This window comes from Nicotiana sylvestris, chromosome 6, assembly GCF_000393655.2.
Source record: "Nicotiana sylvestris chromosome 6, ASM39365v2, whole genome shotgun sequence".
In the NCBI taxonomy this organism is placed as follows: Eukaryota; Viridiplantae; Streptophyta; class Magnoliopsida; order Solanales; family Solanaceae; genus Nicotiana; species Nicotiana sylvestris.
Genome location: NC_091062.1, coordinates 167,088,515 through 167,112,211, shown reverse-complemented (window position 1 = coordinate 167,112,211; position 23,697 = coordinate 167,088,515). Strand labels below are relative to the sequence as shown.

The window sequence follows — 23,697 nt, the reverse complement described above, 5'->3', positions numbered from 1 at the left end:
TGGTCCTGGTGGAGTTAGGACGACCTTTTCTACTCTATCTATCGGTGTTGGATGGAGCCTTCAGATGTGTTCTAGGACAACATGATGAGACAGGGAGAAAGGATATACTACCTAAGTAAGAAGTTCACGCCTTATGAAGCACGATACTCTCTGTTGGAACGCACTTGTTGTGCTTTGACCTGGACGGCCCAGAAGTTGAGGCATTACTTTTGTGCCTATACCACATACCTCTTATTCAGGATGGACCCTTTGAAGTACATATTTCAGAAACCCATGCCAACTGGGAAGCTAGCCAAGTGGCAGATACTATTGAGTGAGTTTGATATTGTCTACGTAACTCAAAAGGCGGTCAAAGGACCAGCATTGGCAGACCATCTTGCTAAAAATCCGGTGGGAGGAGAATACGAACCCCTAAAAATATATTTTCCTGATGAAGAGGTATCATTCGTAGGAGAGGACATTACCGAAGCATATGACGGTTTGAGGATGTTCTTCGACAGAGCTGCAAATTTCAATGGAGTGGGCATTGGAGCAGTTTTGGTATCAGGAACAGGTCAACATTATCCGGTATGTGCTAAACTCAGATTTCCCTGCACCAACAACATGGAAGAGTATGAAGCCTACATACTGGGGCTCAACATGGCAATGGACATGAATATTTAGGAGCTGCTGGTAATAGGTGATTCAGATTTGCTTGTGCACGAGGTACAAGGAGAGTGGGCCACCAAGAATTCCAAGATACTACCATATCTGCACCATGTACAGGAATTAAGAAAGTGGTTCACAGAGATAAAGTTTCAGCATGTGCCTAGAATTCAGAATGAGTTTGCCGATGCATTAGCCACTTTATCATCCATGATACAACATCCGGACAAGAATTTCATTGATCCCGTTGTTGATACCCAATTTTTTTCTATATTTTTTATATGCATAAATACCTTTAAATAGTATATATATGCATATATATAAGCATGCATAAGGTTTTTATAATTTTCCTATAATTTTAAATATTTTTAATTGATTTATTTCCTCCCCTTTTACTCATAAAATCCCCAATAATTATCTCTCAAATTATTGATGGGATTATTTAGTCATTTAAATTCTATATTTATGTCAAAATATTGTTATAATATTTTTAGTACATTTTTATAACTGCATTTTGCATTTTTAAAGCTAAATTGCATATAATTGCAATATAAGCCTTATTAATGTGCAATTACATTTATTTGGGTTTCTTCAGAAACCCTAATTTCTGCCTACATCTCTTAGATCTGTACAATTTTAACACAATTTGAGTTATTTTCTTTGATGTTTTACAATATCCTTGGAACTCATTACAAGAACCCTGTGATTTCAAGTGTTTTCGTTTTCTTCTAAAATTAGGGTTTTCGGAACTTCTTCTAAAACTTTGTTTAAATTGATTCTTTATGCTTAAACTTCTATATCTTACATATTTTACTGATTCTTTGATTTTACTACCCTTTTAACTCGCCTATGTTGAATGCCCTAATTTTCTAGATTTCTTCGTTTGGTTCTGTGTATTAGCATGACTGCTCGTTTCTTGTTTGAGTTTCTATGACTATCTTGCTTCGAATATGTTCTTGCTGAGTTGTTAGCCTAACTTATATCACCTCCATGTGCTTATGTTCATCTTGACTGTTCAGACTTGCCTCTTTCTATGGATACTGTTTAACCCGCATGTTTGCTCTGTCTGGTTATTCTTATCTTACTCTATTTATATGGTGAATACTAAATCGTGACTTCCTCTTTGATTGGTTTTGGATTCCCTATTTTATGGTTTGATTGAAAGACCTTCCTTTAAACCCTCAATTTCTACCTCTTCTATTCAAATTAACTGATTCGCCTACCATGTCTGTTGTGGTACTTTATTCTTACTGACTATTTCCTTAAGTAAAGTTTTCTGAACTTAGCCCTAATTGTTTACCCTATACTTACTGAATTTGATTCTTTTGTTATTAGTCATACACTGATTTCTTTCCTTATCCGTTACTTGCTCTTACCGTTTGAATTGATTCCCTTAACTTAAGGGAGTACTTGTCCTGATTTTGCTCTAATTGGTTTTGAGTTCCATAATTACTATGCTACTATGATTCTTGCCTTATTTTACCTAATTTTTGAACTACTATATATACACACTCTCTCATTAACACAAACACACGAACACTTTGGTTCAAAAAGTTCTCTCTCTCTCACACACTTAAACTTTCTGCTCTCTCTTTTGTGCTACTTGTTATTATTCTGAGTTAGCCGGCTGCAAGCCAAGGCTAACTATTGTGCTCTCCTTATCCTTCACTTTTGTTCACTTTTTTCTTTACTGGTATGTTCTAATTTCAATTCAAGTTCCAAAAACAATATGGTTCTTTTATTGCTTCAGTTCATCTTGTTTCTCGTTTGCTTTTACTTATGATTTTGCTGTTAAACTTGCAGTTAATATGATTGCATGATTAGCATGTTATGTACTCCCCTCCCTTAGGATCAGTATGAACATGTTACCCCCCCCCCCATTTAGTCTGTCTCCATGTGATTTTGCTCTATCTATGTTCTGGTATGAGTCTCCTTGTGAAGTAGTCTGCACTCCTAAACTTGTATGGTTCTGGGGTTGACCTGAAAATCATGTGGGTCCTATACTTAACCCCTTAAGCATTGTTGGTTCTGTGACTATGTTTGATCAGTTGTGTCTGAGCATGTCTGTACCAATTCCTTAGATCTTTTCTTGTTATGTGTCTACAATCATATGTTCTATGTATCCCCAATCCCCATCACCCATGTATGTAGGTTTGTTCCTCCTGTTTTGGTCCTGTGAGTATTGTTGATGTGGTTTTGGACTCCATGATTTATTTACTGTTGTCTAATCATGTAACTCTCTCTTTTCAAAGTTGTTTTACTATATGACTCCCTCTTTTACACCACAAACTATTTCCAGCAAATCTCTTTTAATATTGTTTTCCTACTAAAACTCTTCAAACTATGTCAATCACTCTCACTCTACTCCTAAGTCACTAGGTTCTACTCCCTCCAGTATGTGTACTGCCTTGGGATCCTCTTGAGAACCCTCTAAACTCTGGCATACTGAGGCTGGCCCTTCCACACTGCACTTATTCAATTTTGGTTACCAAGTCTAGGTATAAGCACTGCCCGGGATCCTTGAGATCCTTAGGGAACTTTGATGCACCTAGACTATGACATTGTTTATGGAATTTGGGCATTTGAGGCTATTGGAAGCTTTGGATATATGGGCCTATTTGTAAGCTCTCTATAGAATAACTTCTCATTTTTCTTATCTACTTATGTAATTCATTCATATGGTCTGTAATAACTTGTAAACGAATATTGGGGTAACTAGTGAAAAGGGTGGGTAGTTATATGTTTGTAGGGTACTGCGGTTAGAAACCATGCCTATAGACTTTAAATTTTTTGCTATGTCTTACCATGTCAAAAATCATGCATATAGGTCTCAAGTGATTCCATAATAGAAATCATGTTTATAGGTCTTAAAATCGATCTCACAAGTAGATGACATGCCTATAGGATATAATCCAATCCAGCTTCTGTTATAACAAGTGTTTACATGTTTTTTTTATCTGTCATCGTGCCTGCAAAGATTCTGAAATCAGTATTAAACAACTAGATAGCATGCCTATAGGGGACAACACCAGAAATTCTGCTTGTCGATCTAAACAAGTTCAGTTTAAATAAATCAACGATTAGTTCACTTTGAACTGGTTTAGTTAAGTGGTTTATACTTCCCTGAAACAAGTTCTTTAAAAAACTGCCCTAATCTATCATTAGACAGCATGCCTATAGGGATTCAAGAGTCTGTTTCTTTTAAAATCTACCATGTTTTACTATAAAACGTAGTTATCAGTATTCTGCACGGGCAAGCCTACAAGGAATTGTCAAAATCTTGCAACTCTGAAACTGTTTCTGTGATTTACCGTCGTTCTCATCTTTTAAAACAGGCTTAATAAATCAGTAGGAAAACTGATAGGGCCATTACTTTAGAGTTTATAAAATCATCTGCCTGTTTTCTGTGTCTTGATATTCACTTAGACATCATGCCTTAGGATAATGCTAAACAAAAGGCCCTTATTTGTGCTTGATTCGTGCTGTTTATGTGTATTGTTTGAGGAGGTAAACCTGAGCCTCTAATTGCTCCATGTTATCTTACGTGCTAAAGTCCTAATTGTTCTTGCATGTCGCCTTAATCTTTTCACCTTTAAAACCTTAGGGGTCTATCTAGAACCACCTATAGGTAGAGGTCCTAAATCCCTCTAGGACCATTTAAAAGGGACGGGTAACAACACGCAATAGAGATCGCTGACCAACACTTGTTTTAAATGACCACTAAGGGGATGAGAAGGGTAGATATGGGATATGATGACTACGTACTAATGTCACGTGTAGCCCCTCATTGAGGAGTGTTCACTGGACATTGTGTGGGGTGATCCTATAGGCTAACCAACCTAGGACTCCCCCTTTTCAAAATTCCTTTTATATAAACTTTTTTTTATAATACAACTCGTCCAAAACTTTTGTTTTATTATTTGAGTTATACAAACATGCCTTATTTGTAATTATTTGTTTCAAGTATTTATTTGGACTAATTCGTGAATATAAGTTCGGTCGGGACCAACAGTTGTGGACCAAAAGGGGTGCCTAACACCTTCCCCTTGAGGTCACCTCGAGCCCTTACCCTAATCTCTGGTAATGCAAACCAATCCAAGAGTTAATCGCTCTGGGTGCCCTAACGCACCATAACCCATTAGCTGGTGACACTTTAAATACCCAATTCACAAAAGGAAAGGAGTTATTATCCCTCATGAATGTCAAAACCCGGACTTCTCTCTCTGCTGAGGGAAAAAAAGGGGGCGCGACACCCGCCCCAGTGAGAATCCATAATCAACTGGCTTACTATGCCCACGTCGAGGAAGAGACGGATGGAAAACCTTGGTTCCATGACATCAAAGAGTATTTAGCAAAAGAAGAATATCCGGGGCATGCGAACCACACTCAGAAATACACACTTCGGAGATTGTCCAATCACTTTTTTCACAGCGGAGGAAACTTGTACAGAAGAACTCCTGATTTGGGATTGCTAAGATGTGTCGACGCAAAAGAGGCTTCTAAGCTACTTGAGGAGATACATGCTGGGACCTACAATGCACATATGAATGGTTTTGTCTTGGCTAAGAAGATACTTAGGGCCGGTTACTTTTGGATGACTATGGAGACAGATTGCATCCAGTATGTCCAATGTCAAGTGAATGCCGATATGATAAAAGTGCCTCCAAATGAGTTCAATGCCACAAGCTCACCTTGGCCATTCGTCGCTTGGAGAATGGATGTCATCGGTCCTATCAAGCCCACGGCTTCAAATGGGCACAGGTTTATTCTAGTAGTTATTGATTACTTCACAATATGGGTAGAGGCTGCATCTTACAAAGCCGTAACCAAGAAAGTCATCGCAAACTTTGTCAAAGATCGTATTGTTTGCCAATACGGAGTACCCGAGTCCATTATTACTGATAATGCCGCCAATCTCAACAGTGATCTGATGAAATCCATGTGTGAGAGTTTCAAAATCAAGCACAAGAATTCCACAACCTATAGACCTCAGATGAACAGAGCCGTAGAAGCCGCCAACAAAAACATCAAGAAGATACTAAGGAAGATGGTAGAAACCCACAAGCAATGGCACGAGAAACTACCCTTTGCTTTGTTGGGATACCGCACTATAGTTCGCACATCAAGTGGGGCAACTCCCTATATGCTGGTTTATGGTACTGAAACTATCATCCCAGCGGAGGTAGAGATCCCTTCTTTAAGGATCATATAGGAAGCCGAACTCAGCGATGCAGAATGGATAAGGAGTCGCTATGAGCAATTGGCCCTTATAGATGGAAAAAGGATGAACGTATTATGTCATGTTCAGCTTTACCAGAATAGAATGTCCAGAGCTTTCAACAAAATGTTCAAACCAAAAAAAATTGTACCAGGACAGCTAGTGTTGAAGAAGATCTTCCCACATCAAGATAAAGCCAAAGGGAAATTCTCTCCCAACTGACAAGGTCCTTACATAGTTCACAGGGTGCTAACAGGAGGAGCGCTCATACTTGCAGAAATGGACGGAGAAATTTGGCCAAAACCAATCAATTCAGACGCAGTCAAGAGATACTATGCTTAGACTATTTACATTTCCTCATCTGATGTAACTGAACTACGCTTGACCTGATTCCCGTTTAAGAGGGGATACGTAGGCAGCCCAATGGGTTCGGTCATATCATAATAAAATTTCCATTTCCCCCAAGATCTGAAACTGGGGCAGAATTTTGAGGAGGACCCTCAAAATTCCGGAGTAAGTCCAGCCAACGCCAACATATTCCTGACGGTCAGAAATTGGTTAAAAACTAGGATAGAATTTTGAGAAGGATTCTCCAAATTTCGAAGAAGGTTCAATAAGGCTCGTTATCCCAAACGGCCGAAGGATCATCTACCAAACTGGGGCAGAATTTTGAGGAAGACCCTCAAAATTCTAACATGAGAAAGCAGCAATGTCTCTGAAATGTGTTATAGTCACTAGTTCATCTAAAAATTACTTGATATTTCAATATGTTTCTAATATGACTCTATTTTTTTATCAATGATTGCATATTTTTGAAAACTCTATTTCTGTAACAGTCAGGTGTTACCTAGGGAAACTCAAATAAGGCCTCCAGAACAGAACAAAGCAAGGCCAGCAGATAGAAGCATGAACCAACCTCCCCTCACAAAACTTACAATTTTTCTTTGAACGCAGGCACATCTGACGTAGCGATAGCATTCACAAACATGTATACACGAAGCAAAATCACTATCAAATAGGCCACCAGACACTGAATGTATCCCCAGCTAAGAAACATTCTACCCTTATTTGCTATTTGTTCTCTGCATGAGGCTAATCCTTGCCTTCATATCTACATAAGGCTAATCCCTGCCTCCATATCTACATGAGGCTAATCCCTGCCTCCGTATTTGCATGAGGCTAATCCCTGCCTCCATATCTGTATGAGGCTAATCCTTGCCTTCATATCTTCATGAGGCTAATCCATGCCTCCATATCTACATGAGGCTAATCCCTGACTCCATATCTGCATGAGGCTAATCCTTGCCTCCATATCTACATGAGGCTATCCCTACCTCCATATCTGCATGAGGCTAATCCTTGCTTTTATATCTGCATGAGGCTAATCCATGCCTCCATATTTTCATGAGGCTAATCCCAGCATCCATATCTGCATGAGGCTAATCCCTATCTTCATATCTGCATGAGGCTAATCTCTGCCTCCATATTTGCACGACGCTAATCCCTGCCTCTATATTTGCATAAGGCTAATCTCTGCCTCCATATTTGCATGAGGCTAATCCCTGCCTCCATATTTGCATGGGACTAAGCATTGTCTCTCCTTGCATAAATGTTGCTCGGTTCCGGTACTATCTATTTGCTTTTCTATCGGGCTAAGCTCTGCCCTTCATTTCACAAGACTAAGTCTTGTCTTGTTAACATCATATTATTGCATCTTATGGGCTGAAATATCACCAATCTATCCAAAGGCATCATAGTCTAAAGGCATCATCCTCATAGCCGGAAGACACCACGCCATGGCCTGAGGATCTCTCAAATTTGCATATCATTATTCAAAGGCGTCATGGTTTGGAGGCACCATCTTCATGGCCCGAGAACATTATTTCATGGCCTGCGAATCCCTCACTGAACAATTCATGGCTCAGGATATCAGAGTCTAAGGACATCATCCTTAACTGTCTGAAGGCCACTTTCATGGTCCAAAGGGAATCTGCATCATGTTTAAATTTTCGCACAAGTGCATATGGCATCGCTTTACTTACAGGTGACAAAAAGAAGCAACTATTATCCTAGCGGCAACAATCTTGCTCTAGATCCTTCAACTATCTCAAACTTGACCATTCACCATAACCACTCTTTCACCTATCCCGGAATCTCGTGTCCGTTCTTGAATGACTTCATCGGTATATTCCGCCAATGATTCTAGAACTACGCATGGCCTGATTCTTGTAAAACCAGGGATATGTAGGCAGCTCAAAGACCAGAGTCTGGCCACTATCTTTCAAAGCATCCTAGCTGGTCAAAATTGGCCATCATTTCTTTACCCGAAAACTTTTTCATCTTTCCCGGGTAAAGAGGAGTAGCTGCTGATACCCAATTTTTCCCATAATATTTTCTAAATTGTGCCTTGGCATCAATAAATATTTTCATACATTTTTTGCATTTTTAAAATATTTTTTATTAATTTATCTCAACATGTTATTTATAAAACAATCACTGATTCATCACAAATAGTTTTATAATAATTTTTGTGACTTAATTTTATCATTTGCATTTGTACTAAGTTTCAATTGTTGCACAAATAGCCACTTTTGTATTTTTAGGTTGCAATTGTAATTACTTTGCAATTATAGCCTACGCACGCATTATTACATTATTTTACCGAAAAATAAACTTTTATATTTTTAAAATATTAAATAATTATTTTAAAACATTTCCAGGCATAAAAATCATTTTTTATAATTTAGACTTTTTTTAAAATTGTATTAGCGATTAAATATGTGTTTAACAAATAGCATCTTTTCATTTGGACCAGCCAATTAGACAACCCAATTCTTAATCCCACATTAGCCCAAAATCTACTAAGGTCCAAATCTTATCTGACCCTAGCCCAATCTGCATTCACCCGACCTAATACCCCAACCAATCCTGGTCGTTGATCATTTTGATCAATGGTACAAATCTCCCCTTACCTTAATTAAACCCATATACCCCCCTTTCTAACCTAATCATTTCCCACCCTTCCCCGCCGTCATCTATTCCCTCCTCTCTCAAATGCTCTTCACCTAAACCCTAATCTTCAAGTGTCGTCATCGGCTTAGCCTCCATTCTACGATGTTTCTCTGTCACCTCAGGCCCCTAATGGCCTCTTCTATGCTATGGTACCTTTATCTCCAAGATCCTTGAGGAGATTCTCAAGGGACCTAGGCGGTTTGTTTACACTTTTGGGTTTTCTGGCCCGTTTTAGGCTATTTGGCTTGACCTTGAGTAAGATCTTTCTCATTTTTGTCTTGAATCCATGGTTTCCTAAGTCTATGCTAGTCTCTGTTACCTTTCTTTAAAAAACCCTAATTTCTATCCTTTGATCTTCTCAGATCTATGAATCACCTCTTAAACCAATTGAATAAAACTTATGAACTTCAAGTTCTTCAATCTACTTCCAATCTGATGAAACACACTTATACTCGGATTGACACCAAATTTTGCGTGCAAGTCTTGAGTGAAATTACGGAACTATTCTCGATCTCGAAATTCCGTTCAGACCTTGATAACGCAAAAATCCGCTCCAAACTAAATTTAACGAACTTCAAAATCCTTAAGGAATCAACTTTCACTATTAGGCTCCAAAACGCTTCTGGGTCATCCAAAACCCAATTTGGACATACGCTCAAGTCCGAAATCCGCATACGAATCTGTTGGAACCTTCAAATCTGGATTCTGAGGTCGTTTACTCAAAACATTGATCAAAGTCAAACTTGGCCTTTTAAGCAAACCTTAAGGAACCAAGTGTTTCAATTTCAACCCAAACTCTTCCAAATCCCGAACCAACTATCCTCGCAAGTCATAAATCAATTAAAGAAAGTACGGAAAGTCTTATTTAAGGGAATTGGGTTCTAGAAAGCAAAAATACCGGTCAGGTCGTTACAGGAATAAAGTGTGCTGACTTGGTCAAGTTGTCGACAATGACCCAAACTGCATCAAACTTCCGCAATGTCCGCAGCAACCCAACTACGAAGTCCATAGTAATGCGCTCTCATTTCCACTCAGGTATAGGCATCTACTTAAGTAGGCCACCTAGCCTCTGGTGCTCATACTTAACTTGCGCAATTCAAGCACCTAGCCACATACTCAACTATGCCTTTCTTCATACGCCACCACCAGTAATTCTGCCTCATGTCATGATACATCTTCATAGCACCTGGATGAATAGAATACCATGAAATGTGCGCATCCTCTAAAATCCTCTCCTTCAAGCCATCGACATTAGGAACACATAGGCGACCCTGAAGTCGTAGAACACCATCCTCGCCAATAGAAGTTTCCTTGGCACTACCCTATAGCACCATCTCTCTAATAATTACCAAATGCGGATCATCGAACTGTCGAGCCTTGATCTGTCCCAATAATGAAGACTAAGCAACCACACATACAAGGACTCGGTTGGGCTCTGAAATATCCAACTTCACAAGTCTGTTAGCCAAGGACTGAATGTCCAAGGCTAGTGGCCTCTCCTCTGTTGCGTTGTATGCCAAGCTACCCATACTCTCTGCCTTCTTGCTTAAGGCATCCGCGACCACATTTGCCTTGCCAGGATAATAAAGAATGGTGATGTCATAATCCTTCAGTAACTCAAGCCATCTATGCTGCTTCAAATTGAGATCCCTCTGCTTGAACAAATGTTGTATGTTGCGACGATCAGTATAAACCTCATATGAAACCCTATATAGATAATGCTTCCATATCTTAAGAGCATGAACAATCGCTACTAACTCTAGGTTGTACAAAGGGTAATTCTTCTCATGAATCTTCAACTGACGTGAAGCATATGCAATAACTCGTCCCTCCTGCCTCAATATACAACCCAAGCCAACGCGCGAAGCGTCGCAATATACCGTATACATCCTCGAACCGAAAGGCAATACTAGAACCGGTGCTATAGTCAAGGCTGTCTTGAGCTTCTGAAAGCTTGCCTCATAATCATCGGACTAACAAAAAGGAGTACCCTTCTGGGTCAATCTAGTCAGAGGTGATGCAATAGATGAAAAGCCCTACACAAATCAGCGGTAGTAACCTGCTAACCCAGGAAACTCCTGATCTCAGTCACTGAAATAGGACGTCGCCAACTTTGAACTGCCACAATCTTCTTGGGATCCACCTTAATACCCTCTCCTGATACAATATGCCCTAAGAATGATGCTTACTCTAGCCAAAACTCACACTTGGAGAACTTAGCATATAGCTTATATCATCGCAATGTCTGAAGTACTATTCTCAAGTGTTGCTCGTGCTCCCCCAGGCTACATGAGTAGATCAAGATGTCGTCAATGAAGACAATAACAAAGGAATCAATATAAGGCCTGAACGCCCTATTCATCAAGTTCATAAACACCACTGGGGTATTAGTCAAGCCAAAAGACATCATCATAAGCTCATAATGGTCATATCTAGTATGAAAAGCAGTCTTTGGGACATCTGAGTCCCGAATCTTCAGCTGATGATACCCTGATCTCAAGTAGATCTTAGAGAACACCCTATCACCCTGCAACTGGTCGATCAAATCATCAATGCACGACAATGGGTACTTGTTCTTGATGGTAGCCATGTTCAACTGGAGGTAATCAATGCACATCCGCATAGTCCCATCCTTCTTCTTCACAAACAACATTGGTGCACCCCAAGGTGACACACTCGGTCTCAAAAACCTCTTTGCTAGCAACTCTTCAAGCTACTCCTTCAACTCTTGCGAAGCCATACAGTATGGTGGGATAGATATAGGCTGGGTACCTGGAGCCAAATCGATATAGAAATCAATATCACAATCTGGTGGCATACCAGGAAGGTCAGAAGGGAACACATCGGCGAACTCCCGAACTACTGGAACTGAATCAATCATCGGAGACTCTGCGGTGGTGTCCCGAACATAAGCTAGATAAGCCAAACAACCATTCCCGACCATATGTCAAGCATTCAAAAAAGAGATAACCCGACTAGATGTATTGACTAAGGAACCCTTCCACTCCAACGTTGGCAACTCTGGAATCGCTAAAGTAATAGTCATGGCATGGCAATCTAGGATGGCGTGGTATGGGGATAACCAATCCATGCCAGGATGACCTCAAAGTCGGCCATATCAAGCAACAGGAGGTTTGCTCTAGTCTCAAAATCATAGAATGTGACCACACAGGACCGATAAATCCGATCCACAACTACAGAATCGCCCACATGAGTGGACACATGAACAGGAGTACCCAAGGACTCATGAGGAATATCTAAAAAGTTAGCAAACATAGATGATACATATGAATAGGTAGACCCTGGATCAAATAGCACTGAAGCATCCCTACCATGCATCTGGTCTTGACGGAAAAGCATAGAATCTGGTTGGAGCGCCGGCTGGTTGACCTCTACCTTGCTGAGAAGTAGCTGTCTGACCTCTCCCTGCCTGGCCTCTACCTCTAGGATGACCCCTACTAGTCTGCCCTCTGCCTTTGGGCGACTAGGCAGCTGGTGCTGTAATCATGGGCTGTTGACCCTACTGTACTGCTTTGCCCCGAAGTCGGGGTCAGTATCTCCTCATATGACCGAGATCGCCGCACTTGAAACAACCCCTTGGTGTGGTGACCTATTGCCCTGAAGTATGACACTGATGGCATGTAGACCCACTGGAAGAAGCCTGAATAGCCGGTGGGCGGTATGAACTCTCCGATATAGCACTGAAGTAGGAGTTGGAAGAACCCTGGAGACCTGAATACCCACTGGAAGAAACTTGGATGGCTGGTGGGTGGTAAGAACTCTCTGGTATGGTGCTAAAATAGGGGCGCACTGGAGCACCTCGAAAAGGTGGTGGTGCTGAATATGGGAGCTTGTTGTGTTGCCCCCTCCCAAACTGACCTCTGCCTCTAGCCGGGGCACCTCTAAACTCTCCAGAGAATCGAGCCCTTTTGTCCTGCTGCATCTTCTCTCTACCTCTTAGACAGTAGCCCTCAATCCTCCAAGCAATCTCTACTACTAGCTGATAAAAAGTCCTCATCTCAACCTCTCGAGCCATGTTGGCTCTAATACCAGAATGCACCCTGCAACAAACCTCTGCACTCTCTCTACGTCAGTAGGAAGTATCATCAGTGCATGGCGGAAAAACTCAAAAAACCTCGCCTCGTAGTCGGTCACTAATATCTTGACCCTGCTTAAGCAGCTCAAACTGATATCGAAACTCTTCCCTCTCAAAGGGTGGAATATACCTATCCAAGAAAAGCTATGTGAAATGACCCAAAGTAATGGGAGGAGAACCTGCTGGCCTACCAAGAACATAAGACTGTCACCATCTACGGGCCCTAACCTCCAGCTGAAAAGTAGTGAAGTCAACCCTATGAGACTCCAATATCCTCATGTTGTGCAGTATGTCCCTACACCTCTCAATGAAATCTTGGGCATCCTCATGACGCTCACCTCCAAAGATAGGAGGGTGTAGCCTAGTCCATCTGTTCAATAACTTCTATGGATCGCCGTCCGCAAGCGGTCTTGGCTCAGGTACCACTGCGGTAATTTGGTTGAGCCCCATCCGCGGGTAGTGCACCTGGAGTCTTATATACTGCAGCTGCATGACCAGGAGCCTGAGCAGTAGGGGCCTGTGCTCCCCCTCCCGCTTGAGATATGGCTGGGTCTGCTGGAAATAAACCATCCTGGGTCATAGAATCCATGAACTTTAGCATACGGCACATGACCTCCTGGAAGCCCAGTGATGTCATGAAATCTGCCGGGGTAGGCTCAGTTGCGGGCATCTCGCCCTGCTCCTCAATTATAGGATCCCCTGCAAGGTCCGCTGAGGGTGCAACTGGGGCAGCTCTGGGACACCCTCGTCCCCTACCTCGGGTCGGTGCCCTCCCCCGGCCTCTTCCTCGACCTCTAGCAATGGGGGGAGCAGCTCCTTCCGGGTCTGGAACATCTGCCGTGCGCGTCCTCACCATCTGTGAGAGAATAAAAGAAGGAAATTTAGTATACCATCAACAGAACGACAGAAGATGAATAAAAAGTAGGTTCTTAACACCTTATAGCCTCTCGAAGATAAGTACAGACGTCTCTGTACAGATCCGTAAGGCTCTATTAGGTTTGCCCATGACTTGTGAGACCTACATGAACCTAGAGCTTTGATACCATGTTGTCACGACCCAAATTTCATTATAGGTCGTGATGGCGCCCAACATTGTTGTTAGGCAAGCAAACCCTATTCAACTAGTGAGTTCTCATGTATTTTACCATGCAATCCCAACATTTACCAAGCCTTAATTTAAAACAGTCGATAATTAACAAATTCATAATAATAGATATACAACCCAAGAGAAATAGTCTACCAATGTGGGTGCCAGGAACTAGTGTCACAAGTACTAGGGCAACTAGTAGAATGTACCAAAATTCAACTATTTTACTGCCTGAAATAGAATAGACAGTAAATAACAAAAGAAGAAACTCTAGCATGCTGCTGAACGGCTCAGAAGGGGCAGCTCACCGTGAGATCTCGGTCAAGTATCAGGATCACACGCCGGATGGGTAGCTAGATGCACCTACCTCAGATCCTGGACAGTTAAGTACAGAAGCGTAGTATAAGTACATAAACAACATATACCCAGCAAGTATCCAGTTTAACCTCGAAGAAGTAGTGACAAGGGGTCGACTTGACACCTGTTAGGGTCAATTAATAATACAGTTTAAGTGTTATGCTAAGCATGAATAGCATGGATATAATGATAGTTCAAGAAAAAGGAGAAATAAGATATTCTTTCTTAACAACATATCAATTTCAACCATATCATGTAATAAGTTACATTTCAAAGCATTTAAGCAGTGTAGTTCACGGAAAGTTCCACATAAATAACATGCGCACATTGTGCCGAGGTCGTACGACCCGATCCGATATAATAATAAAATGTGCACTGCCAGAGGGTCGAATGGCGTGAACCATAGATGCATCTATTTTCTATCGAGGCGATCCTCCCGATCCACAAATAGAAATTTATTATCAAGTAAGCATACATTGCTCAATTATACTCAATTAATTCATACAAGTTCTCAAGTAAGTGAGTATTACTTTCTTCTTCTCCCCCTGTCGATCTGGGACCAGCCTTGTCTTTTCCTTTGTACTATTTTTAGTTGATAAATAATAAGCTCTGGAAGCGGATAGGACGATGGTAGGGAAGGCTAGCACACATCATTTCTCTAAGAATAAGTGAGTTTCACGACGAGTCCAGCTCGTAGTGACCCTAAAACTGTGTTATGTCGAACTGGGAATGCCCGTCTATATTCATTTACAATTTCTAGCATGTCCTAAGTGATCTTAGTAGCAAGTAAGGATGCAAACATTTGCATGTATAGCATGATACGGGTCCTAAATTACTCGGACAATTAGCATAATAGTAGCTACGCACGGACTTTCGTCACCACATACATACGTAGCCCCCACAGATAGTCACATATATTAATTTAATTCACCTATGTGGTTAATTCTCTCTTACGAAGTTAGAAAGGAGACTCACCTTGCTCCAAAGCTTACTTCTAAATTCAAGAATACGCTCAAACCCTCAAATCGGAGTTGAATGATCCAAAACTATTCAAATGGGATAAGAACTAGTCAATACATGCTCAAGAGTTCATATTCTAACTATTAAAGTAATTTCCCAACCCTAAATGCAAGGTTCCTAAAATTCATCGCCGGACTCACGTGCCCGGATTCGGAAAATTTTCGAAGGAAGTTGTTACCCATAACCTAAGGATCAAGAATATATGATTTTTACTTCATTCCATAACGAATTTCATGGTTAAATCTTGTTTTACCAAAACTCTAGGTTTTACTCTAAACCCATAATTTTTACTAATTTACACGGTGTAATTTACCCCTAAACTATGTATTAAACTCACATTAGGTAGAAATAACTTACCTCACAATGCTAGGCTGAATTCTTTCCTTTTGAAGTTTCCAAATCGCCCAAGAATGGTGTGAAATGTGTCAAAAATGACACATTCCCGTATTAAATGAAGGACACTGCCTTCAGTGATTTCCGCACTTGCGGTTAGGGGACCGCATCTGCGGTCTTGCTTCTGCATGAGATTGCCCGCTTCTGCGGTTTTTGGCCGAGCCAGCTGGGGCTGCATCTGCAGTATTGGGACTGCATCTGCGGTTCTGCTTCTATGGAAGAGGGGCCACATCTGAGGAACCTGGGCTCCTCCCCTTGAGCCGCATCTGCGATGGGTAAGCCGCTTCTGCGGTCTCGCACCTGTGGCTGGCCAACCGCAAGTGCAGTTATGACAGAACTGGAGCTTCAGCTTCCGTTCGGACCTCGATATCACAAACACCCCACTCCAAACCAAATTTTAAGAACTTCAAGATCCTTAGTGAATCAACTTTCACTACTAGGCACCAAAACACTTCCGAGTCATCCAAAATCCGGTCCGGATATACGCCCAAGTCCGAAATCATCTTACAAACCTGTTGGAACCTTAAAATCCTGATTTTGAGGTCGTTTACTCAAAATGTTGACCGAAGTCAAACTTGGCCTTTTAAGCCAACCTTAAGGAACTAAGTGTTCCAGTTCCAACCCAAACTCTTCCAAATCTCAAACCAACCATCTCCGCAAGTCATAAATCAGTAAAAGCAAGTACGGGAAGTCTTATTTAGGGGAACAAGATTCTAGAAAGCAAAATGGCTAATCTGGTCGTTACAAATGTAATGATATTGTTTGGCATTTAAATTATTGTTGTATTGTATATAATTCTCTCATTACTTAAATATCGTGTTCCTTCATAAAAATAATTGCCTAAACCATTATGTGCAACTTTTAACGTGCAATGCACGTTCATAGAAACCAGTATATTAAAAGTGCGAAGGCCCTTAGCGAAATGTCGTTCATATTTTTTACCCTTTTAAAATAGATTTCACATTAAACGAAATAGTTATTTATTTATTTTATTAATATTTATAATTTTAAAATTAATTATAATTTTAATTATTAAATCTTTCCTTATTTAAACTATATATGACTTAAGTCCTACTAGTTGGGACTCAAAATCATTAAAATTTTACTGTTCCAAATAAAATATATCCTAATCGAATTTGAGCCAAAACCCAACACGCAACAATTTCAAAAATTGATACGTTTTTCTCTTTCTAATGTTCCTCAATGTCTACAACTTTGTATATATTAGTTCTCCTTGCACTATCTCCTTATGCACTAAATTATGGACAAAGCCAAAACATTTATCCCAAAAAAAAAAAGGATTTGTAGTTCGAGAAATCAAACCTCCCAAAAAAATAAACTTTTATACAAATCAGAAATATATTTAAAAATTATCAAAAAAAAAAAAATTCTGTGTCAACACTTTTAAGTTGAATATATCTACTGAGATGATAGAGAACCTCTATGTTTTTTTTTTATTGGGTTAGTTAAACAGGATTAACAATTATTATTTTCAAGAACTTACACTTCAACTTTTAATTTATATATAACTCAGATATAATTTTTAATATAATAGTTATATGATCTTTTAAAGTTTTGCTCTGATGGTAAGCAACCCTCACTTCCAATCGAGAGGTGGTGGGAAGTTCTTGGAGGGAAGGATGCCGGGGGTCTATTTGGAAACAGTCTCTCTACCCTAGGGTAGGGATAAGGTCTGCGTACACATTATCCTCCCCAGACCCCACTAAGTGGGATTATACTGGGTTGTTGTTGTTGTATCTTTTAAAGTTTTGCAATTATGAAGATTAAATTCACGTGTCAAAATAGGTGTCAAAATTCACGTAACAAAAGACTAGTATTTAATATAGGTGTGTAGGTGTTCCAGTGCATAATGATGTATGATCCTTTGTCCATTTCAGTTATGTAGGTAAATGATTACTTAGTTCTATTCTTGTAATCAACTTCCAAGAAACGGATATGAAAGCCAACAACACTTGAATCAAGAGACTAGAAGAATAACAGATACCAAAAACAGTTTTTGAGTTACGAATTAAGATCCCATTAGACAGCGCTTATGTTTCCTTGACTATGCTACTGAAAAGGTTTTGAATCATACTGATATTGCTACATTTTGTCATTGAAGTTAAACTTTGAACCTCAATTACTGTTAGTCTTGACCTTTAAACTGTTAGGTTTGTACTTTTAAGTTCTGAACAGAGGCGGATCACGAGGACTTTTTATTTGGTTGAAGTTCAAGCGCATGTGAAAATTTATAACTTTCTCTCTCTTTCTAGGCTCTCGGCGCATGTTAACTAACATACGCCACTGTGTTTCGCCATGGGAGGAAGAGGAAGAGGTCGCGGAAGAGGACGAGGAAAAGCAAAGCGACATCCCATCATCGCATTTGGGAGCTCAGTTGGAGCTCGCCTACAAATAGGAATAAACAAGGAACAAGTTACAACGCCAGTTAACCAAATCGAACAATCTGAACTGAGGAAAGAAGGAATCTCCTCTACATCAATAACTGCGAAGAAATTGGATCTGAGTCCTTCACCGTCAACTACACCAGCTCTACTGATGGAAACCAATGAAACAATAATTGAGGTCAATCCAACAATAACTATACCTACTGAAGCAACTATTGGTCCAACAATTGCCAACAGCAAGGGTACAGAACCTCTAAATGAAGCCATGGATGACGTTGGAGCGAAGAAGCCTACTGCATGGGTGAGCTTATTTCAGAAGAACAGATATGCAGAAAAGGTATGGCCCTGACCTATATCCTACCTCAAATTGTTAATGGCTTGCCAGCAATGCAATTAGAGAAAACGGAGGTAAGTAGGGAAACAGAAAAGTGGCGTTGTGCTTTAATTGCTTATTTTATCGGAGAAGTACAGGGATTTAATGCAATAAAGAGATACATTGGTCTACACTGGGCAAAAATAGATGAGCCAGACCTGTTTCTACATGAAGAAGGTTACTATGTCATTAAATTTCAGTCCATTGCAGATAGGGATGAAATTTATTATGCAGGACCTTACTCAATCAACAACAAACCTATCTTCTTAAAGCCATGGACCCCGGATTTTGATTTCAGTGAAACTGAGATTCCTCTTTGGGTTACATTTCCAAAACTGTCGATGAATTGTTGGGGGTAGTAATTCTCTGAGTCGAATAGTAAGTGCTAGTGGCACCCCTATTTTTGCTGATGAGTGCACAAATAAGCATACTAGAATTTCATATACCAGAATGCTTGTTGAAGTAGATGTGACCAGAACTCTGCCTACAGAAATAACTGTGATAGATCCTAATGGGAGGCAATTCCAACAACTGGTAACCAATGATTAGAAGCCAGAATTTTGTGAGAAGTGTCAAGTAGTTGGTCATAAATGCCATCCACCAAGGAGAATTGATAATTGTCAGCTGAGAAAAAGGAAGATTGTCCAACAGTGGAAAAACCAAGGCCCAATCAAGTTGGATGCAACTAAGGTGACGGCAGAAAAGCAGAACATAATCCAAGAGATACATCCTAGGAGTCCTCAGAAACAGAAGGATAAGCAACAGACTTCAGCTGTAACACATGAGTGGAGGAAAAACAAAGTGTGAGAGGAAAGTCTCCAGCTAGTCCTGTACAGATCATCGGAGACAAACCAGTAGAAGCTAATCCTGAGTTTAATATTAGCAATTTTTCTGTGCTATCTGTTGTACAAACTAAAAATGGTTTTGAGGCTTTGCAAAGAGGGAACTGTGATGAGATCAACCTACCTCTATACAAAGGTGGATGACTTAACAACTGAATCATGAATTGGCTGTTTTGGAATGTAAGAGGGGTGAACAAGAGGTACAAGCAAAAGGAATTGAGAAATTACATCAAGAGCAAAGATATAAATTTAGCTGGTATTATTGAAACAAGGGTCAAAGAACATAATGTTTCTAGAGTAATGCATAGCATAGTGGCTAACTGGGGAATACTGAAAAACTACCAGCATGCAGTTAATAGAAGAGTTTGGTTAATTTGGGACACTAATTGGTATGCAGTAAAACTGCTCAAGGAAGATGCTCAAATTATTCACTGACATGTTCAAAGCAAGACAAGGGACTGTCTCCTTACTGTAGTCTATGACTATAATGTCATGGAACAACGAAAAGCTTTATGGGATAGCTTACATGACATTTCACAAAGGGTAACTGTACCATGTACCATGGCTAACTGCTGGAGACTTCAATGCAACTTTGTATCCAGCTAACAGACAAATGGGGAATTCTGTTACTCAAGCTGAAATTCAAGACTTCTCTAACTGTGTCCATGATCTGTTACTAAATGAATTGCCTTGGAAAAGAGAGTACTATGCATGGACTAATAAGCAACAAGGAGATGAGTGGGTATGTAGTAGAATTGATAAATGCTTTAGAAACTGTTAATGTATGATGAAATGGGGACATGTCTTCACAGAATATGATATTCCAAATATCTTTGATCATGCCCCTATGATAATATATCTACACTCAGCTCAGCGGAATGGTAAAGTACCATTAAATTTTTTTAATATGTGGGCAGATCATGGGAATTTCCTAGCTATTGTGTAAAGCATATGGGATCAACCATGCAAAGTGCAAAATGAGGAGCATATGGATGAAGTTAAAATCACTTAAACCATTGCCGAAGAAGATGAATAATGAGGAATTCAAATTCATTAGCAACAAGATTGAGAAGGCTCAACAAGAGTTATCTACCATACAACATCAACTATACACCTCCTACAGATAACCTCTTGGACTTGGAGAAGACCACATTACAAAATTTGGAGAGATGGTTTTTATTAGAGGAAAGTGCTCTTAAGCAAAAATCAAAAGCAACTTGGATACAGTTGGGTGACTCAAATACTAAGTACTTCTCAATAATTATTAAGGAGAGAAACTAGTAGGAAAAACATATATGAGATCAGCTCTCTAGCAGGAAACAGATTGACTGATCCTAAGGCCATTAAGAATGAGATTATAAGCTTCTATAAAGGTCTGATGGATTGGCTCAAACTCTTCCAGCAGGAGAATTCTGAGCAAGGGTCCTAAGCAAACTCATCAGCAGAAGCTAGACCTATGTGCCCCCATTTTTTATCAGGAAATATATGCTGGATTATGCTCTATTGGTGATGATAAGGCACTTGGAGTTAATGGTTATAATGCTTTCTTTTTTAAGAAGGTGCACATAGTCAAAGATAAAGAGATAGATGCAATGAATGAGTTCTTCAACACTGGTAAATTGTTGAAGGTTGTGAGCTGCACTACTATAACTTTAGTCCCTAAAGTAACTAATCTTGCCACTGTAAAGGAATTTTGACCAGTAGCTTGTTGTTCTGTCATCTATAAATTGATCCCAAAGATTCTAGCTTCTAGAATCCAAAAGGTAATTGCAGGTCTCATTTATGGAGCCGATAAGTTGGGATTTTGACTACTTATTAGCACTTTTTTACTTTCGTTTTAGTCCAAAAGTATTTAATTATATTCTCGAAAACTGATAAAATATGTTTAATTGCAGGAGTCTTGGGAAATGAGCCACAAAGATGAAATCCAACTCAAAAAGGAGTGATCCGAACTCTAGGACAAAAATCAGGCACAAAGGCCCAAGTGCGGACCGCAGAATATAAAGGAAAGTCCATCAGGATCCAAGTGTAAAGTGCGGATCGCACAATTATTGTGCAGCCGTAGAAGTTATATCAGAGCAGAAGTTCAGAGAGTTGTCATCTCAAGACTAAAGGATATGCGGACCACACAATTATTGTGCGGTCACAGAAATCAGCCAAGCGGCTGCACTCAGAAATGTGTGGTCCGCAAAAGGCCGTGTGCGGCTGCACTAAGATTTGTGCGGACCACAGAACATGAGACATGCGGTCACATTTCATAATTGTGCGGCCACAGATCCAGCTCCTGTCAAGATTGACGAAAAGTGTGAACCGCACATGGAATTGTGCGGCCGCAGAACCTCTGAAAAGGCAATTTGTCCGAAATTTTCAACTTTGTATAAATAGACTAGTTTCACGAAATTAGATCTAGTTTTGAATATTGGAACTCCTGTAGCGGTTTTTCCTTACTACTTTAGGCAACTTTAGCTTACTTTGGTGACTTAACATTGGATTTTTGTCTTTTAATCTTTGAATATGAGTTTTATGATCTTTTCTTCTCTATTTTCTTCGTTACCTATTATGAGTAGCTAGATTTTTAACTACGGTTGTGACCCAACCCTAGTGTGTAAACATAATGGATGCTTAATTTATGGCTTGTTTATGGTTGGGTGTTTATTATTTAGCCTTGTTCTTGCTTTTAATTGTAGAATTAATGGTTGCAAACATTATTTCATGCCTATTTGACTTGGCCTCTACTTGAAAAAGAGAGACTTAGTCTAGGAAAACTTGGCTAACAAGAATTTGGGATGAACAAGAGATTGATAGTCCCAATTAAAGGGTTGAACCTAGAGATAGTAAAACCCGACTTGAGCATTTTATTAGTTGTTTTGTTCTGTACCCATTTGGACTTGAGAAAGCCAAATTGGGCAATATCACTCTCTTACCGAGAGGTAGTGAGTGGGTACTTGAGTGTTGATAGCTATAATACACCCCGACCAACAAAACAAGCTTTAAAGTCTATAACCTGTTAGGCAAACACCTAGGTGAAGGTCATAGCCCTAGGCCTTTTACACTATTTGAAAAACATTCAAAAATAATATTTCCTAGTTTTGTATTTTTAGAATTGCAATCTTTAGCATAATTTTAGAAGTAAAAACAAACCATATTTGTGGAAGTGCAATCTAGATACTTCACGTGCTTAGTCCAAATATATACTAGTTTATCTCATTCATATAGCTCCCTGTGGAATTCGATCCCGACTCTTAGTTGGGTATTACTATTGTAGCGATCGTTTCATAACCTCGAATAAAGGTGTGACTTGGACGAGATCAAAAGCACAGGCTGGATTTATACTAGTGAGGAGAGTAGCTAACAACATCATTTTAGCTCATGAATTGGTGAAATCCTATACTAGAAATCATATATCTCCAAGATGCATGATTAAAATAGATCTCCAAAAATCTTATGGCTCTGTGGAATGGATCTACCTAAAGCAAGTTCCGAAAGGATTGGAATTTCCATCAAGTTTCATATCATGGATTATGGAATGTGTGCAAACAGTCAATTACACCATCTTGATAAATAGGGAACTACTGAGCCTTTTGATACTGCGGGCTAAAGCAAGGAGATCTTATGTCTCAATTCATGTTTGCCATTGCAATGGAATACTTGAGCAAGAGCTTCAACGTACTTAAAGAAATAATTAATTCAAATTTCATCCTAGACGTGCAAAGCTAGGAATAACTCATTTGACTTTTGCAGATGATGTGCTTCTATTCACAAGAGGTGATATGGTGTCAATCTCTGCTATACAACTATTCGTTTTGGACTTTTCAAATGCATCAGGATTGCAAGCAAACATGGGAAAAAGTTCAGTCTACTTTGGGGGTGTCACACAACATACCAAAGATGACATTTTGAAGCAACAAGGATTTGTGCAGGGAGAATTACCATTTAAGTGCCTGGAGATTTCATTGTCAACTAAAAAGTTTTCCTTTATCTAATGGCAAACTTTAATGGAATAAATCATTGCTAGAATCCCCTCTTGGACAGCAAAAGACTCTCATATGCTGAATGTCACGACCCCAAATACCGGTCGTGATGGCGCCTATCACATAGTAGCAAGTCAATCCAAACCATTAATCACAACGAATTTCTTTTATAAAACCATTTTCTAACACGGATTTAAATCTCAATTTCCATAAGAAATGTATAAAAAGACAAAATTATGCGAAAAATCAATAAAACATTAAATCAACACAGCCTAAAC

At 39.7% G+C, this 23,697-nt stretch overlaps 2 protein-coding genes across 6 annotated transcripts; one reads left to right on the top strand and one right to left on the bottom strand.

Annotated features, from left to right (window-relative positions):
- Positions 1-11,588: 11,588 nt before the first annotated feature.
- Positions 11,589-12,235, bottom strand: LOC138871635 (uncharacterized). Its single transcript, XM_070149527.1, has 2 exons — positions 11,959-12,235; positions 11,589-11,788 (listed from the first exon to the last, which is right to left on the bottom strand). Exons 1-2 carry the CDS (start codon positions 12,233-12,235, stop codon positions 11,589-11,591), a joined length of 477 nt encoding a protein of 158 aa, XP_070005628.1.
- Positions 12,236-17,691: 5,456 nt separating this feature from the next.
- On the top strand, positions 17,692-22,106 carry LOC104232763 (uncharacterized). 5 transcript variants are annotated; one of them, XM_009786031.2, is made up of 3 exons: positions 17,692-17,734; positions 18,102-18,570; positions 21,344-22,106. In XM_009786031.2, exons 2-3 carry the CDS (start codon positions 18,145-18,147, stop codon positions 21,392-21,394), a joined length of 477 nt encoding a protein of 158 aa, XP_009784333.1. In that variant the 5' UTR covers positions 17,692-17,734; positions 18,102-18,144; the 3' UTR covers positions 21,395-22,106. The 5 variants fall into 5 exon arrangements, 3 of the variants coding, with proteins under 3 accessions (XP_009784333.1, XP_009784332.1, XP_009784331.1); XM_009786030.2 differs by lacking the exon at positions 17,692-17,734 and adding an exon at positions 17,741-17,909; XR_712419.2 differs by lacking the exon at positions 17,692-17,734 and having other exon boundaries at positions 17,916-21,076.
- Positions 22,107-23,697: the final 1,591 nt, after the last annotated feature.

Bases quoted from the DNA above. Each gene is read 5' to 3' on its own strand.
- LOC138871635 (XM_070149527.1), bottom strand. From the start codon at position 12,235: ATGCTTTTCCGTCAAGACCAGATGCATGGTAGGGATGCTTCAGTGCTA. The intron at 11,789-11,958 runs GTTATCCCCATA...TGGCTTATCTAG, and splicing joins GGTCATCCTGGCATGGATTG to CTTATGTTCGGGACACCACC.
- LOC104232763 (XM_009786031.2), top strand. From the start codon at position 18,145: ATGGGAGGAAGAGGAAGAGGTCGCGGAAGAGGACGAGGAAAAGCAAAG. The intron at 18,571-21,343 runs GTATGGCCCTGA...GTTTAATTGCAG, and splicing joins AGAACAGATATGCAGAAAAG to GAGTCTTGGGAAATGAGCCA.